An 18,375-nucleotide genomic window follows, 5' to 3' on the forward strand; every position below is an offset into this window, starting at 1 on the left:
TGGCTGAGTAATATTCCATTGTATATATGGACCACATCTTCTTTATCCATTCGTCTGTTGAAGGACATCTCGGCTCCTTCCACAGTTTGGTTATTGCGGACATTGCTGCTATGAACATTGGGGTGAATGTGCCCCTTCTTTTCACTACATCTGTATCTTTGGGGTAAATACCTAGTAGTGCAATTGTGGGTTGTAGGGTACCTCTATTTTTAACATCTTTAGGAACCACCATACTGTTTTCCAGAGTGGCTGTATCAGCTTGCATTCCCATCAAGAGTGTAAAAGAGTTCCCCTTTCTCCACATCCTCGCCAACATTTGTTGTTTCCTGTCATGTAAACTTTTTAAAGAAATGAGTTTCCTCCCCCTCTCATGCTCTCTGTCTCCCATTTCTCTCTCTCAGATAAATAAATAAAAAATCTTTAAAAAAAAAAAAAAAAAAAGAATGTGCTTCCAGGGGTATCTGGGTGGCTCAGTCACTTAAGCGTCCAACTCCTGATCTCAGCTCAGGTCTTGATCTCAGGGTTGTAAGTTCAAGCCCCACACTGGGCTCCACAGGATGTGGAGCCTACTTAAGGAAAAAAAAAGGTGTTTCCAAATTTAAGAAACAAAACAGATGAACATATGGGAGGGGGGAAAAAAGAGAGAGGGAAACCAACCATAAGAGATTCTTTTAAAGATTTTATTTGAGAGAGAGCACAAGCAGGAAGGGGCGGGGAGCAGCAGAGGGAGAAGCAGCAGATTCCCCAGTGATGAGCACGGAGCCTGATGCAGGGCTCCATCCCAGGACCCTGAAATCATTACCTGAGCTGAGGCAGACACCTAACCGACTGAGCCACCCAGGCACCGGATTTTTTTTTTTTAGAGAGGGAGAAGCAGGCTCCCCACTGAGCAGGTAGCCTGATATGGGACTCAATCCCAGGACCCTGGGATCATGACCTGAGCTGAAGGCAGATGCTTAACTGACTGAGCCACCCAGGCGCCCCACCCAAGAGATTCTTAACCATAGAGAAAAACTGACGGTTGATGGAGGGAGGTAGGTGGGGGGATGGGCTAGATGGTGATGGGTATTAAAGAGGGCACTTGTGATGAGCACTGGGTATTGTATGTAAGTGATGAATCACTGAACTCTACTCCTGAAACTAATATTGCACTATATGTTAACTAAAATTTAAATAATTTTTTTAAAAATATGCTTCCAAGAGAAAACAGGAAAAGAGAGAAGGATGGGGAAGGGAAAAAGACAAACAAAAGTATAATTTCAGGCAAAGTCCTATAGAAGGTAACTTCAACTGATCCTACAGAAGAATCCTGGACTTTAAGTTATATTCAGGGTTTTCACCAAACCAATATAAAAAGGGCAGGGTTTTATCTTATTGTGGTTTTGATTTGTATTTCCCTGATGCCAAGAGATGTGGAGCATTTTTTCATGTGTCTATTGGCCATTTGGATGTCTTCTTTGGAAAAATGTCTGTTCATGTCTTCTGCCCATTTCTTGACTGGATTTTTTGGTTTGGGGGTGTTAAGTTTGATAAGTTCTTTAAGGATTTTGGATACTAGCCCTTTATCTGATAAGTCATTTGCAAATATCTTCTCCCATTTGTAGGTTGCCTTTTAGTTTTGTTGACTGTTTTCTTTGCTGTGCAAAAGCTTTTTATCCTGATGAAGTCCCAATAGTTTTTTGTTTTCATTTCCCTTGCCTTCAGAGACATGTCTAGTAAGAAGTTACTGTGGTCGAGGTCAAAGAAGTTGCTGCCTGTGTTCTCCTCTAGGATTTTGATGGATTCCTGTCTCACATTTAGATCTTTCATCCATTTTGAGTGGGTGATGGGCATTAAGGAGGGCACTTGATGTAATGTAATACCCCAGTGGGATATTATATGCAACCAATGAATCACTAAATTCTACCCATGAAACTAATAATACAATATATGTTAACTAAATTGAATTTTAATAAAAATTTTTCAGAAAGAGCAGCATTTTCATATTCCCACTTCATTCAGTGATTTAAGGGCTGCAAGGCACTTTTGGCACACTTCTTGAGAGCAAAATGCTCTAACAGTCTGGGGCCAGGATTCCAATGAGATTCCACAGGTGGGCTAGTAGAAGCAAAAGCCACACAGAGCAAGAAAAGGGGCACACAGAAAGGTAAAATAGACCCAAGAGGATCTTGACAAAGAACCAATAACATTTGCTACAGTAACCTTGACTAGAGGAATCTCACACAGTGAGCACAGAAACAAGACTGCAGCAGACTGAAATGTTGTGAAGAGAAGATAGTGACTACAGAAAATCTGTCTTTCAACCAGTTTACGTATGAATTGGGAGAAGAGAGAAATAAGGTGGTAGCTGGAGAAGGTAAAGTCCAGCAAGATTTTTTTTTTTTTTTTTTTACAAAGATGGGAAAGACAGGAGGAAGAGAGAAAGGTATTAAAGATACAGGAGACACATGAGTACAAAGACAGTATCCAGAACATAGGTGGAGCAGTTAGCTACAGGCAAGAGAAGGGCAACTGCATATTTAGTAGCAGAAAGTTTAAAAAGATGACAACTGTTGGAGTTTGACTAACATTACATAATTAAATAACTTCATATTCTAGGCACTTATGTATAACATGGAAGGCCAGGTATAGGTCGGCCAAAAAGATGTTGCTGTGAACAAGAAAAGGATTACAATTAAAAATGTCCTCTTTGTGGGGCACCTGGCTGGCTTAGTCGGGGAGCATGCAACTCTTGAGCTCAGGGCTGTGAGTCTGAACCCCATGTTGGGTGTAGAGATTACTAAAAAATAAACTTAAAAAAAATAATTTCTTTGTAGCTTGCTCAATGCCTCCTAGATTTTCATGTACCAGAACACCATGTGGAATGGTTGGGAGTAGGGGTATGAAAGACAGATCAAACTGCTAGGAACCAGGAACTGGCCTCGGAGTAGTACGTATCTACTGTCCTTCCTATAGATTTAAGAAGAGAACTATATTGCCATGCGAGTGAACAAATAGCCAGATGCCAAAGGCAATTCTCTTACCTTATGTTATGGGGGTTGAATTGTGTCCCCAAAAAGATATTTTGAAGTCCTAAACCCTGGTATCTGAATGTGATCTTATTTGGAAATTAGATCTTTGCAGATGTAAGTTAAGATAATGTTATTAGGATGAGACTTAATCCAATATGACTAGTATTCTTATAAAAAGACAATGTATTTTTTAATAATTTGTATTCATAAAATTAGGTGATATTCATTTACCTGACTGAAGTCCAAAAAAGAGCTCCTCATCTTGAAGTAGTTCTTGAACACAATCTAATCTCATGTTAATGGTTTCAATATCAACTAGAGGTTCTAATATATTAGAACGAAGTCTTCTACTTCCTCCAGGAGTCTTAGTATAATTTAGAACACCAAAGAGTGTGTGATTATTCCTTTGAAAATACAAATTAGGAAAATTTCATTAAGTATACAAGGAAAAATCAAAAAAAGTTACCATTTAACTTCCTAAATAATCCTATAATCTACAGTAGTGATTCTCAAACTTTAATGTGCATACAAATCACACAGGGAATTCTAAGTCTGAGATGAGTAAGTCTGAGATGAGGCCTGAGAATATATATTTCAAATAAGATCCCAAGTACGCTATCAATGAACAAGGCTTTAATTAACAGTATCTTCTTGCATTTAGTTAATGACTTTTTTCATAGGTCAGCTGGAATATTCAGACTAATATAAAATGTTCTACTCCATGGCATTCCATCAATAATAGCAAGATAACAGTAATATATCTTTTATAGGGGAAAAGAGCTTTTACATTTAAAAAAGTGACTAATCACTTTGTTCTAATTTAAGAAGTTAAGAGAATTACAAATAAAAGAGAAAGAAAATAATTTCAGGTACAGAAAGTGTTAAACAGAACAGGACTGCATAGAGAATGACCAGGAGGGTTGCTTTAGTTAAGTTGGTTGAGAGAGACCTATATATGCATTTGGTAGTTGAATTCAAAAGGTATCCATGCAAAGATGATGATGGGATGCAGATGATGGTGACAATGATGGTGAGCATAGGTAACATATATTGAACACTAAGTATGTGCCAGGCAATATTCTAAGCACTTTACATATATTAACTTATTTAATTCTAATAACCAGTGTGAAGTAGATGCTAGATTTAACCACATTTTACAAGGGAAGGAACTGAAGTGCAAAGAAATTAACTTACTTGTCTAAGATTTCCTAATAATTAAATAACAAGAAAAGAGTTATCAGTTAAAAAGGGCCAAGCAGAACAGTAATTTAAGCCCAGGAAGTCTTTTTGGATCTAGAACCAGAAAGAAGATCAAGTGTGATGGAACTCTGCAAGTGAAAGAAAATGGAGGGAGATGAAGAAGCTGACAGAGACCAGGACATAGAAGTCCTTGTAGGCCATGGTAAAGAGTCCGGACTCTATTCTAAATGTAATGGGAGCCACTGGAAGATTTTCAGCAGCAGAGTTCCAACATCTGATTTCTAGTTTAAAAGGATCACAGTCTGCCCACTAGATCAAGAATAGACTAAATGTAGGAGGGTAAAAAGAAGGCAGAGAAACAAGGTAGGGGTAATTATAGTAGTCCAGGCTAAAATGATGTTGGTAATGGTTAGGACTGTAGCCTTGGAAATGGTAAGATGTGATCCAGAATTGGTATGTATTCTAAAGGTTGAGTCAAGGGGATTTACTAGTGGACTGAATCCGGGTTAAGAGAGGGTAGAAAACAAGAATGACTCTTAATTTAGTCATTGGACTAGCAGATTTTTGGTATATCAATTTTTTTTAAGTAAACTTTACCCCCAATGTAGGGCTTGAAGTCACAACCTTGAGACCAAATATGCTCTACCAACTGAGCCAGCCAGGTGCCCTGGTATATCAATTTAAACAAATTTTTAGAGAACTACTCAAATCAAGTCCTGGTCAGGGGTGGGAGTAGAGTCATCCCAGGCATTTACTTTTTGAGAACTGGGCTTCTACAGGAACCAAGGAAGTGAGCAGCATACCCAAACCTGCCATTTGCTATAGAAATCAAAGAGTGAAACTGCTCTGAACAGGTGACAAGTCTACAGAAGTGTTAGAGCTATTCAGATAGTTCAGCAGGTAGAATATCCATCTTTTAACCTGAAATTCTTTGCTTCAAGTCTATGAAAAGGCTTCTCAATTTCTCCTTTTCAACTATAATATGAACTCTTAGAGGTCAAATATCCTATCATGTAATATATAGCTGGAACTCAAGCAATGTTTGACAATGATAATGATAAATAATGATGAACTATTAAATGTGACAAAGTATAAACACTTTGTAGTAATTATCAGCCTTGGTTATTGACTCTCTCTGTTACTCTATGTTATTATAACATAGAAAGTAAATGACAGAGTAATTTTTCCAAATAATATTATTTTAATCCTTTTTAAGTAGCAAGAAGAAAAAAATTCCTTATTGACTAAATTGAAAAGGAATAATAGCTACAATTAACTATAAATTCTTTAAGGTTGTAATTTTAGACCATCATTAGCCAATGGAACTGCAAAGGAACTGAGCCTACTATACTGATGGATAACTAAAAGTGTTACATACAGTACTACTCTTACTAAAAGTAGTATCAACAGTACCTAGATAGATTTAAACTGCTCTTGATGATTAGAGTATAAGTAATTAACAAAATTAGACAGCCTATGTTTCTAAGTTTGCAACAGCAAATAATGTCTGGCAATTTCACATAATGGAAAGTGAAGCCAAAATAAGAATATACAAAGTAATAGAGATATTTAAACAACTATGGCTCTAAATTTGCACTGAGCACCTTAAGGTTTCAATTGTCTAAAGTACTCTTTATTCCCTTCAATACTCTTAATACTAAAAATCATAACCATTTTAAGTTTATCCCTTTCATTGATGTCTAATGTTATATTTAATTACCAAAAGCTGATTATTTAACTACTCCAAGCTTACTTACTCCGAACTTGCACTTTACCAATCAGTAATATTAAATAGCTTTAGTTTCCTTGCACATACCATATTGTTATAATGAAAATCATGCTTTCGAGACTTACTGTCTTACCACCTTTTCTACTTCATCTAGATTACTTATATTTATGTTTATATTTCAAAACTTACCTCAGGTATTATCTCCTCTAGAAAGCCTTTCCTAACTACTTCCCTTTTACCCTTAACCCAAGCCCAATTAACTCTCTCTCTGCTATGATCCCATCATTTTTATGCAAATTTTATCACCATACTTAGTACATATTAATAATACTATGTGTTTCCACCTCTACACTGTAATTCCTCATTAATTCTTTGTACCAAACCAACCCCGTATTAATGCATTTCTGCCTCACCATCACCATGTTGATTATATTATTTTCTATTAATGTGTTAATTCTAGTTGAAGTACCCTACTATGAAATCTATAAACACTGTGTGTCTGTCTGTGCCTCTCCCTATCTCTCTCTCTCTCTCTCATGCTCACCATTCATATTCCTGGTACTCTAACTAAAGTTAATAATAAGCCAGTAAAACCAGCAATCTAGTCATACACCACAGACCAAGTTGATTCAACTATTTTTACCTTCTCAAATAATTATATAGCCCCTTAAATTTCCTGTACTTGATGCTTTTAATAAAGCTGGTCATTCCAATTTTGTGGTAGTCTGGATACAATTTCTTTTTATTGTGGTAAAACACACATAACATAAATTTTACCATTTTAAACATTTTAAGTACATAATTCAGTGTTGTTAGATACATCCACAATATTGTACAACTGTCATTACCCATTTCCAGAACTTTTTCATCATCCCAAGCAGAAACTCTGAATCCACCAAACAGTAACTACCTACTCCCTACTGTTCCAAGTCCCTGATAATTTTTGTCTACTTTCTGTCTCTATGAATTTGCCTAGTCTAGGTATCTAAGTGGAATTATAAAATATTTTTCCTTTTGTGTTTGGCTTATTGCACTTAGTACAATGTCTTCAAGGTTCATACATCTTGTGGCATATATCAGAATTTCACTCATAAGGTTGAATGGTATTCCATTGTACATTATGTATATACCTTATTTTGTTTATCTAGTCAGTCACTCACTGATGGACATTAGGTTTATTTTCACCTTTTGGCTACTGTGAATAATGCTGCTGTGAACACTTGTCTGCAAGTATCTCTTTGAGTCTCTGCTTTCAATTCTTCTCGGTATGCGCACTTAGAAGTAGAATGCTGAATCATATGGTAATTCTATGTTTAACTTTCTTTGAGGAATCACCATACTGTTTCCAAAAATGACTGTATCATTTTATATTCTCATGATAAATGTACCAGGGTTCCAATTTCTCCACATCTTTGCCAACACTTATTTTCTACTTACTTGATAATAACCATCTTAATGAGTGTGAAGTAGTAACTGTGGGTTTTGATTTGCATTTCCATAATGACTGTGCTTATTGGCCATTTGGATATCTTCTTTGGAGAAATGTCCATTCAAGTCCTTTGCCTAGTTTTGAAATGGGTTGTTTTTTGTTGTTTCATACAAATACTTTTTTAAAATTCGACTTTCGTGAAACATCTGAGCAGTTCAGCAACAATGGTACAATGATTGAAGGTATGTTTATTCAATATTTCTATATCAATTTACAGAAATGTAAAATAACTATTCATAGAAAAATAGGACATAATAAAATACACATATATTTTGTAAGAAAAAAATTTAGATGATCTTACCTACAGTCTTGATTATTAATTAGTAATTCAAGGTTTTGGGCTGATGATGAATCTATCATGGCTGTCTGTTCACTACCCTGGAAACAAATCTTCAGCGATTTTGGTGCATAAACTGAATTTTGAATAAATTCTACATATTTTAATAAAGCTGCAACAGCTGCAAGGCAGTAATACCTGAAAGGTGACCAATGACACTTCACTGTAAATCTTTAGAATAAAACAAAGTATTGCTATAAAACATTTATTTCACCCTATTATTAGGAAAATTATAAATATTTGCATAGCACTGCTTAAATTCAAAGGGAAAAGCACACCCAGTGCTCTTTATTTTTTTTTCAGTGCTCTTTACTTTTGAAAACTAACAAAATAACCTCTAAAACATAAAAGTTGATAGACAATTTTCTGAAGTCTGACACTTAACAACTCCAATAAATCACAGGCTGGAAGACAATATTCAGTGGTAACTTGTGTCAATGTACCATACTAAGAATTCAAATAATGTTGAAAAGGTCTGACAGAGTTAGAAGGTTCCTATGTATAGAAAAGTATGTTATGATCTTGGTGAGCTTAGTTACTGTGATTAACTGAATACACAACTAGTCCAACCCAGCTCAAAGAAAGTATCTATTTACTATGTTCTAAAAAATACCCTTTCTAGGGTGCCTGGGTGGCTCAGTCTGTTAAGCATCTGCCTTCGGCTCAGGTCATGATCTCGGGGTCCTGGGATAGAGCCCCACGTTGGGCTCCCTGCTCAGGAGGAAGTCTGCTTCTCCCTCTCCCTCTGCCTGCAGCTGCCCCTACTTGTGTTCTCTCTCTATCAAATAAATAAAATCTTTTAAAAAAAATCCTTTTTAAAAATATCATTCCCTGTCCTAACTGAATCTCTTAGGAGTACATGTATGAAATAACAGGACTACAGCTCGGTGTCTCACATTTCTAGGTTACTGTAGCTACTTGAGCAATTCACTCCAAAGTAAAGTGAGCAGCAACCATAATGGCAACAGATTATGACCAATTTGGAAAAATTCTGTATAAATTAAGTTAGCAAAATATGCCTTGTATATAAATTTTAGTTAACTATTTTACTATTTCAATAATTATGGAGTATGTATTGTAAGTCAGGCACTTTTCTAGGGATACAGCAGAAAACAAAATGAACAAAAGACCTTGCCCTCATGGAACTCACACTACAGACTTAACATTTTCCTTAAGTCATAACTTACTTGGACTGAACCTCCATTAGGACAGTGCTGAATTCTGTTATGCATAACTGTTCAATGTACTCTAGTCCTTTTGTTTCATTGAAGTATTTCCTTTGGATAGTAGTAAAATTAACATTCTGAAAAGAAGTTTTAATTTCAAAATAAAGTTTCATGCAGTTGCCCCAAAACTGCTTAGGTGGCTTCAATGTCATATAAAGTTTATTTTTTATTATTTATTATTTTCCAGAGTTAAATAAGATATTTTCTTAATGATTTACAAAAAAAGAATGATTATCTATTTTACTAAGTGAATCACAGCAGTTTATAGCTCTTATTAGACCATATTCACATGACATTTAACTGAATGTGGTAGGTACAATAATAAAAAATAAACATGAGAGCCTCTGCCTTCTATTAACTTTATTCTACAGCAACATCACCACCCAGGTTTTACATTTGGTGTTACATATTCTATACCATAATTGAGATAGAGTAGATCCTTATAATGTATTAGCTGCAGAGGAAAAAAATATCAATTCCAGCTACCAAATCTATGAGATGTTATATACATAAGGTGAATTTATTTAGAAGAAAAGGAGATAATGAAACTTTTTTAAAGGAGTAGGAAAAAAAGCATGAAGTTGTAGAGTAAAAGGTTTACCTCCTCTGAATAAAAACAATATGTAAGAAAGATAATATAATAACAATGGACTATGAAAGAGCTGTAAGACAGGGAAAAAAAAAATTCATGAGGAGATAGGGAATTTGTTATGCACCAAGACTGTTTTAAATTATCTCAGTTAATCATCACAATAACTCCACGATGTAAGTCTTGTTTTAACTACAATTTTCTTACAAGTAAAATTCTAAAAAGTCAAGTAGTTTTTCTAACATCATACATTTGATACGTGCCAGAACTGAGACTTGAATTTAGACTTCTCTGGCTACAAAGTCCTTCCACTTCATAGTGCTTCTCTTCTAATGAAGGTTTTTTTTATGATAAGTGTGGTAATAATGACAATAATAATAATACTGGTTTTTCCCCTCTGCTTATAATACTTTTACCCCAATAGTTCTATGGCTCTGTCTCTCACTTCCTTTAGGGCTTTGCCCAAAAGTAACCTTAAATCAATGAGGTCATTTCTCTAATTATGTTATATAAAATACCAATTCTCTAAGAGGTAGATTATTGTCCCTATTTTACTGATGAAAAAAATTTAAGTAACTTAACTTGTACAAGATCATGTAGAGTCAAGATCTGAAACAAGCACAGTCTGACTCCTCTATTCTTAAGCACTATGCCATACTGCCCTACATCTCAAGTGTAGTGAATATATGCTGTTTTTGCCTTTGAAGGACTCATCTATTTTACATTCCATGTGGGTTTGGTAACTGTCAGTTACAGAGCCCTGTATCCCCACAGAAAGCAAATGACCAGGGATTAATCAATCATAGTGCTTCTACCCTGAGAAACTGTAATTAGTCTAATATGTGGGAGTATGAACAAAGCAGGACCCATTAGGGTCCTTCCCTGGAATTTATATATGGACACTGGAAGAAAGAATATATTTTTTCTCTGAATTCGATAAGCTGAGATCACATCAATCTGTAGCCATCATAATTATCTTAAACCTCACAGAAGTAACCTACAATTAAAAAAAAAAGATGGTGTTTAAGGTAGATCAAGGGTGCCAAATCAAGTAAGTGGATGCCCTGTCATTTTCATTTTATGTATTAACTGTCCATTAGTTTAGGACTTGTATTTAGTGAGTACTTTAGGGTAAATATAAAGTTTTTCAAATTATTGTTCTCCAGAATGCTATTATAGAATGGATTTTAAATAAGGTAAGACTTGAATGTTACTATTGAGAATAAAAATCACTCACCTTGAAATTTTCTGTGATCAGAGTAAACAACTTAGTTGAATTCCCCACAACACAAGCAGTATTTGACATTATTATTTCCAAAGGTGATAAAATTTTGAGTTTAGTAATCACCTAAAATAATTTGAATAAATAATTTCTTAAATGTAAGCTTAGGATTCTCTAAAACCAAACAAGTGGCATATTTTTCTGAGAGATAAGTACTTAAAATTAATTCACAGATACGTCAGTTAAGGTATATTTCTAAAAGTGATATATTACACATATATGCTATATGAATATAAATATATCATATATATAAAATATAATAAACATAGGTTATATTTTACTTCACAATAATTTGTAACAGCTCTAAGCTCAAAAATTAATTTGAACTTATCAGATATATATTCCTAATATAAGATGTTTTAAAATTAATTCTTCTATTTGGTATTCTATCCATCTCCATAAAAAACATAAACACATTCAAAAGTATAACTATGGTGATTCAATCATTATGACCACACTGGTACAGCTTAGAAGTTGAACAGTATAGAAACAAAGATGAGAAACATATGTTTTACAACTTATTCTTTTCACAATATAGGTGCATTTCTTAGAACTATCCCAGACACAGAAATTCTTTTTTTTTTTTTTAAAGATTTTATTTATTTATTTGAGAGAGAGAGAGAGAGAGCGCGAATATGAGTGAGGGAGAGGGGCAGAAGGAGAAGGAGAAGCAGACTTCCCGCTGAGCGGGAGTTTGATGTGGGGCTTCATCCCAGGGTCCTGGGATCATGACCTGAGCCAAAAGCAGATGTTAAACAACTGAGCCACCCAGCGCCCCCAGACACAGAAATTCTTAATCAATTTGCCAAACATTTGTTTTTAAAAAAAGCTTTTTCCTATGTTTTTTTAAATTGCATAAAAATGTGAAATACCCAGAGATAATGTTACATGCAGTACTAGTATCATGTAGGTTGTTAGCTATGTTAAAACAATTAATTATTAGGTAGGAAAAGGAAATCTATGTACTGAGAAACCATAAAGAGGAATTAGGAAAAGGAAAAAAAAAAAACAATAAAATGCTAAAAATAACATAGCATATATATATTTAATAACAGAAATTGGGTCAACTAACTTTTTAGAATATAGAGATTAAAAGCAGATTACTTCTACCTGGTAAATGACAGAAATTTCCATGACAATAGGCCAGTGGCCCAAATTAATGATAAGTGATAGGAAGTGAAGGCAAGAAGAGGCTAAATTATGACTGACCTAAAAGACCAGTTTCCCTGAACTCTGGAAAAAGAATTCAAATACTGTTCAGTGAAACAACTTTGGCAATAGCATTATTAATATATAATCTTTGGAATGAGTCCAAGAACTATTAATTTGAAGAGGTTAATTTTAGAAATTAACAGTAATTTGAAATGTTCATATAACAGCAAAGCACATTATTTTTAGGACAAAATACATTAAAAAAATTAAAATCAGATGTAAAACAGTTTTAATTCAGAGTAGCCTACATTAGAACAATTGTGAATAAACTTTATTCCATGAAAAAGTAAACTAATTAGGAAAGTAGTGACTTGAAAATCTACATAGTGCTCACTAGGTCAACCATTTTCTAACAGTATAAATACTTACCTTCGCATATGTTGTATTGTCTGCAAACTGAGATAATATAATTTGTGGGCTTTTTAAATCAATACTTGCCATTCCTATTTCACCTCTGGCAAGTCCTCTACCTTCTACAACAGCTACAATAACTGATGGGGAGTGTGTTGAAACTGCAGATGACGATGTAGCTGTTAAATTTTTTAAAAAAGAAAATGTATAAAAATTAATAATAGTATGTTCTCATTCTTTCCTTTTTTTTATTATGTTCAGTTAGCCAACATATAGTAGTACATCGTTAGTTTTTGATGTAATGTTCAACGATTCATTAGTTGCATATAATATCCAGTGCTCATCACCACACATGCCCTCCTTAATACCCATCACACTGTTACCCTAACTCCCCAACCCCTCCCCTGCACACCCCTCAGTTTGTTTCCCGGAGTCCAGAGTCTCTCATGGTTTGTCTCCCTCTCTGATTTCTTCCCAGTTTTCCCTCCCTCCCCCGTGTCCTCCACGCTTGTTCTCATTCTTTCTAATAAGATCTCAAAGCACCAAGTTTAGGACATGGCTCTTAATATCCAGGGAAATAACTTTTTTTTCCTCATTAAAAAACAACTTTTAATATCCTGACCAAATAAAAATGTTAATTCTCAAAGTATTTTGCCAAAACTTAACTTCAAAATTAGAAATAATTTATACATTCCCCCATTTTGCATTTCATTGGAATGGAGTTATGAAGGAACACTGAATTTGGGATGAGAAAACCTAGATTATTTATCCTACTCTATCGTTTAAAAGCTATATGAATTTGAGCAAATTACTTCATAATAAATAATCAAAAATCACAAAATGTAGTAACTGCCCTGCCTAACTCAAGAGCTGGTATGAATGGATCAAATGGGATTATATATATGAATGCATTTTATAAAGAATAAAATATTATAAATCAATGAAAATGATTTATAGTTGCTACCAATCTTGATCTCTCAAAGATTTCTGCTTTTGTATACACAATCTTTTTCCTTTCTAATTTCTTCCATTGCTTTTCTGCTATGAAACTCCTCTTTCACTGTGAGATATTTGATATGCATTACTATTTTATTCTAATTTTTTTAGCTGTTTTGTTCACTTTGATCTTTTGTTGAGCAGAACTTTGAGCAGTACCTTTGGTTATCTACCATGTCTGGAATGAGGTAGTACTATACCAGAAGTACAGATTTAGACTCATTCATAAGCAGTTGGTAATGGTCTAGCTGGATAGGGACTTGGAAGAAATAGAACTAGAAGATAATAAAAAGGAAAGCTTGGGGAAAGTATGCAGATGAACCTCTTTGAATGGGCATAAACTTCGAAAATATTTATGTCTCATGTGAATGCCCACTAAAGGGCAACTACTATAGAGGGGACTCTTAATAATCAGGTAGACAAAATGCTACACTCTGCAGATGTCAACTAGCCTCTTTTCCCAGCCACCCCAGTGCTTCTTTAGTAGAGCTATGAACAAAGCAGCCATGGTGGCAAGGATATGCATGGGCTCAACATCATGAACTTCCTCTTACCAAGGCTAACCTGGCCAACCACACTGTGAGTACCTAATCTGATCAACATTAAATGCCCCATATAGCACCACTTCCCAGGGGGACAGTGGACCAATCCTTGCCTGGCAAACCTGCAGCCTCTGCCATTTAGTAGGTTCAACTTGACTTTCTCCAAGGAGATCTATACCCCAGACTTGGAGATGAGCCCTGAAAAGAGCGTGCTTCCAAATAGGACCTCTTGGGCCTCCCCTCAGTTCTAGAGTACCTTACAGAGTTTTCTTATATCCTACAGTGACTTTGTTATCATAGTTTAATAATTCTTTATGTTAAATCTCCCTTGTTTAAATCATTATATGGTTCTATCTTCAAATTAGATCCAGACTGCTATAGTCTCTGCCTTCATGGAATTTATAGAGCAGCAGAGAAAAAGACAATTAAATACCAATATTATTAGTAAAATGCAAAGTGAAATGGGAGCACGTAGTAGAGAGAATCAGCCTAGACTTATAGGATTACAGAAAGCTTTCTGTAAGATGTAACATTTAAGCTTAGACTTGAGAAATAAATAAGAGTTGACTGTATGAAGAGGGGAAGAAAGTGTTCCTAAGCATAGGAAATACCATGTACAAAGGCCTGAGGGTAAAAGTTTGGAAGTCAAAAATTTTTTAAATATATATCATATAAACAGTAACCTACAGAAAAGGAATTGTTGTATTAATAGCAGACAAAATATACGTTAAAGCAAAAAGTATATTTAGAAATGAAGAGTCATTTCCTATTACAACATAACAATGCTAAATTTTTAGGCTCTTACTAAAATAGCTTCAAAATATGCAAAACAAAAAATTAACAGAACTACTAGAGAAATAGACAAGTCCACAATCATAATGGGAGTTTTTAATATACCTCTACAAAGAAGTCTTTAGTGATACAGACTTAAACAACACAATTAAAGAAAGGACCTAATGGGCACCTGGTTGGCTCAGTGGATAGAGCATGTGACTCTTAATCTCAGGGTCATGAGTTTAAGCCCCACAACCAGTGTAGTTTATTAAAAAAGAAAGAAAGAAAGGAAAAGACCTAATAAACACATATAAAACACAACTGTAAAGATAAAAAGAAAAAACAAGTGCAGCAGAACATTTACTAAAAATGTATAAAATTAAGAACTTCTGTTCATCAAAGAACATCATAAAAAAAGGAGGAAGACAAGCCATAACCTAGAGAAGATATACACAATATATGTATTCATCAAAAGAATATATACTCTGAATATATATTCAGAATATATAAAGAATTTCTACAAATCTAGAAAAATAAATCTAAAGAAAAATAGGTAAAACACATGAACAGTCATTTCACAAAAAAATGAAAACTATATGGTCAAAAAGCACACAAAAGGTAATCAACTTCATTAATAACCAGGAAAATACAAATTCAGACTACAATTAGTATCTTACAACTGCTAGACTGGTAAATATTAAGAAGTCTGACAATACCAACTGTTGGAGAGGATGCAGATCAACAAGAACTCTCACATGTTGCTAGTAATAGTGTACACTGGTAGAAGCATTTAGAAAACAATTTGTTATTATCTTATAAATGTATACATTCACATGTCCTGTATCCAAGAAATTCTACTGCATGTACCTTAGAGAACACTTACAGATGAAGAACTATTTCATTCATTTTCTCCTCAAGAAAAACTAGATTTAGATAAAAACTAAAATTTAAGTATGGAAAAAAAAACCCTGCACAATAATACTATCAGGATCAACTGCTAGATTTAAGTAAATATTATGTATAAAAGGGAGAGTTTTCTCTTTTACTTTTTTGTCAGAATAGTTAAAATAACACAAACCTGCATTTATTAACAAATAGTATCAGAAACTACGTAGCATTAACTTAACCTCAAATTATGGATATGGGTAAACTGAAGTATTTTTCTTTCAGTCATCTGTGTCAGTTACAAATAACGTCAAATGAGCTTAACCACCCTAATTTATAATTTACAAACCTTAATAGTTTCAAAGTCATCTAGGTAAACATTCCACTCATTTTCATTTTACCTGAATATCCCATTTGTGGTGTCCAACTTTTATAACCTGATCTCTGGGGATTTCCAGTAGGCAATGGAGTTTTCAGTATTTGAGGATAATTACTATCTTGTGCAGAAGCCGAGCTTGTACCAAAAGTAAAATTTGATGCAAATGGGTTTTCTGCATTAGATCTTTTGTTTCCAAAGTATGAACCTAAATTCAAAAAACTAAATATCAGTTCTTAAAGATTCAGAATTATGCAATGATATTTTAATCACTATAATTTATATCATGTTCACTTTCTATAAAACTTTATCTGATGACTTTTAAAAATACAGCAAATTATGACAACTTTAATGGCATTACTGATAAATAATCTTATACTAAAATATAAGGAAAAGTACTTGCTAATATGCTTCTATAAGTGGAGATTACTCTTGGTAAAAATCATAAACTACCTTCTAATCTTCAAATATATATGTTTTCTTTATATAACAATTACAAAACCTCTTTTCCTCTTTTGATTTAACTTCATTGAAACTCCTTCCTTCCAGGCAAATAGTATAAAAAGAGTTTTAGACTCACTTGGATTCATTTCCCTGTTCAGGCACTTTCCTATTGATACATTACCTACTAAACAGAATTGCCATAAAATTAGAAAGAATATACATGAACAGCCTACCTTAGGGTCCTGGCACATAAAACTTCTTAAAAATATATTGGGAATCTGTGATTCAACTGTCTTACACAATTCACAGTGCTCACCATAGCACACACCCTCCCCAGTTTCTATCATCCACAGACCTGTACCTCTGAAACAAATAATACATTACATGTTAAAAAAAAAAAAAAAAAGAAGAAGATAGCAGGAGGGGAAGAATGAAGGGGGGAAATCAGAGGGGGAGACAAACCATGAGAGACTATGGACTCTGAGAAACAAACTGAGGGTTCTAGAGGGGGGTGGGGGGATGGGTTAGCCTGGTGATGGGTATTAAAGAGGGCACATTCTGCATGGCGCACTGGGTGTTATACGAAAACAATGAATCATGGAACACTACATCAAAAACTAATGATGTAATGTATGCTGATTAACATAACATACTAAAAATATATACATATAGGGGCTCTTTTCTCCTATTCCCCTTCACTTCCATGACAACTCTGATTCTCCTTAAACCAGTAGTTTACTTTGCCAGATTCTTTTTCCTCTGTCTGCCTCTTAACTTTTGGCTTCCCAGGGTTCCACACTTTTTTACCTTCTCTCACAAATTAGCATTATCCATCTTTTCTGGGCATCTCATCTATTATATTGGTCTCTATTATATCTATTTCTAGTTATCTATAGCCCTCAACCTTCATGTAGTGCCCTAACTGCTCTTAAAATGTAAAGCACAGTTTGGCAGACATTTTTAATAAAGTGTCAGATGGTAAATATTTTAGGCTTTGTGGGCAATACTGTCTGTAGTAATTACTCAACTCAGACAATATATTGGGAAAGCAGCCACAGACAACAGTAAATGAATGAGCATGGCTATGTTTCAATAAAACTTTACTTCCAGAGGGGGCAGGAAAAGATGGCAGAGGAGTAGGGGACCCTATTTCAACCGGTACCCTGAATTGAGCTGGATATCTACCAGAGCACTCTGAACACCCACAAAATCAGCCTGAGGTGTAAGAAGATAGATCTGGATCTCTACAAACACAATATCATAGGCAGTTGGTTTCAAGGTATGAAGTGGGGAGCCCTGATTCCGCGGGCAGATATCGGAAAATAAACGGAAGGGGGAGGGAGCCAACGGGATCCTGCACCGCAGGTTCGTGAAAGCCTCCCACACTGGGGACGGGGCACAGACTCGCAGACCAGCTGCAGTGGGAAAAGGACATTAGGGCAGCCCCCTGGACTGAAACCCAGAGCGGCAGGGCACACATGTGAACTAGGGGCACTGGCAGTTTTAGAAGCACAAAGGGCAGAGACTGTCCCAACCTGGAGGCAAGGACTGGGAGTGCTGCTGAGGGGCACACAACCCAGGACGCTGCAGTTTTTAGCACCACAGACAGAAATGGAGATAGTGTGGCCTGGAGAGGTCACTGAAGAACAGACTGCGAACTCTCTGTTCTGGGGCAGAGGGTTGGAAACGGTCTCTTCTGCTCTACTTTTGGAAGAGACGCAGAAAGCTGCCAGGGAAAGCCGCCAGAGAACAAAAGCCCCCCAAAAACCGGTTTTCACTGAGCCCATCCCCCCCCACAGGGGGCAGGGCAACTCTGTCCAAACAGGGTTGCCTGAGTAACAGTGCAGCAGGCCCCTCCCCCAGAAGACAGGCTGGGAAAACAAGAGGCCAGCAACCCTAAGGTCCCTAGAAAACAGGTGCATCTTGCTTGAT

General features: G+C 35.3%; 1 protein-coding gene across 1 annotated transcript in view; it reads right to left on the reverse strand.

The window, feature by feature from the left end:
• The window catches only part of MSH4 (mutS homolog 4), a 92,386-nt gene that overhangs the window by 65,680 nt on the left and 8,331 nt on the right, over window positions 1–18,375 (reverse strand). The window contains exons 2-7 of the mRNA XM_035018246.1: window positions 16,025–16,207; window positions 12,445–12,605; window positions 10,819–10,929; window positions 8,954–9,069; window positions 7,731–7,904; window positions 3,243–3,415 (exon numbers count right to left, since the gene is read on the reverse strand). Of these exons, the coding sequence (XP_034874137.1) occupies window positions 3,243–3,415; window positions 7,731–7,904; window positions 8,954–9,069; window positions 10,819–10,929; window positions 12,445–12,605; window positions 16,025–16,207 (918 nt within the window). The remainder of the gene's footprint in view (window positions 1–3,242; window positions 3,416–7,730; window positions 7,905–8,953; window positions 9,070–10,818; window positions 10,930–12,444; window positions 12,606–16,024; window positions 16,208–18,375) is intronic.

The sequence above is a fragment of the Mirounga leonina genome, unplaced genomic scaffold (genome assembly GCF_011800145.1).
Source record: "Mirounga leonina isolate KUSES-001 unplaced genomic scaffold, KU_Mleo_1.0 Mir_173, whole genome shotgun sequence".
NCBI classification, from domain to species: Eukaryota; Metazoa; Chordata; class Mammalia; order Carnivora; family Phocidae; genus Mirounga; species Mirounga leonina.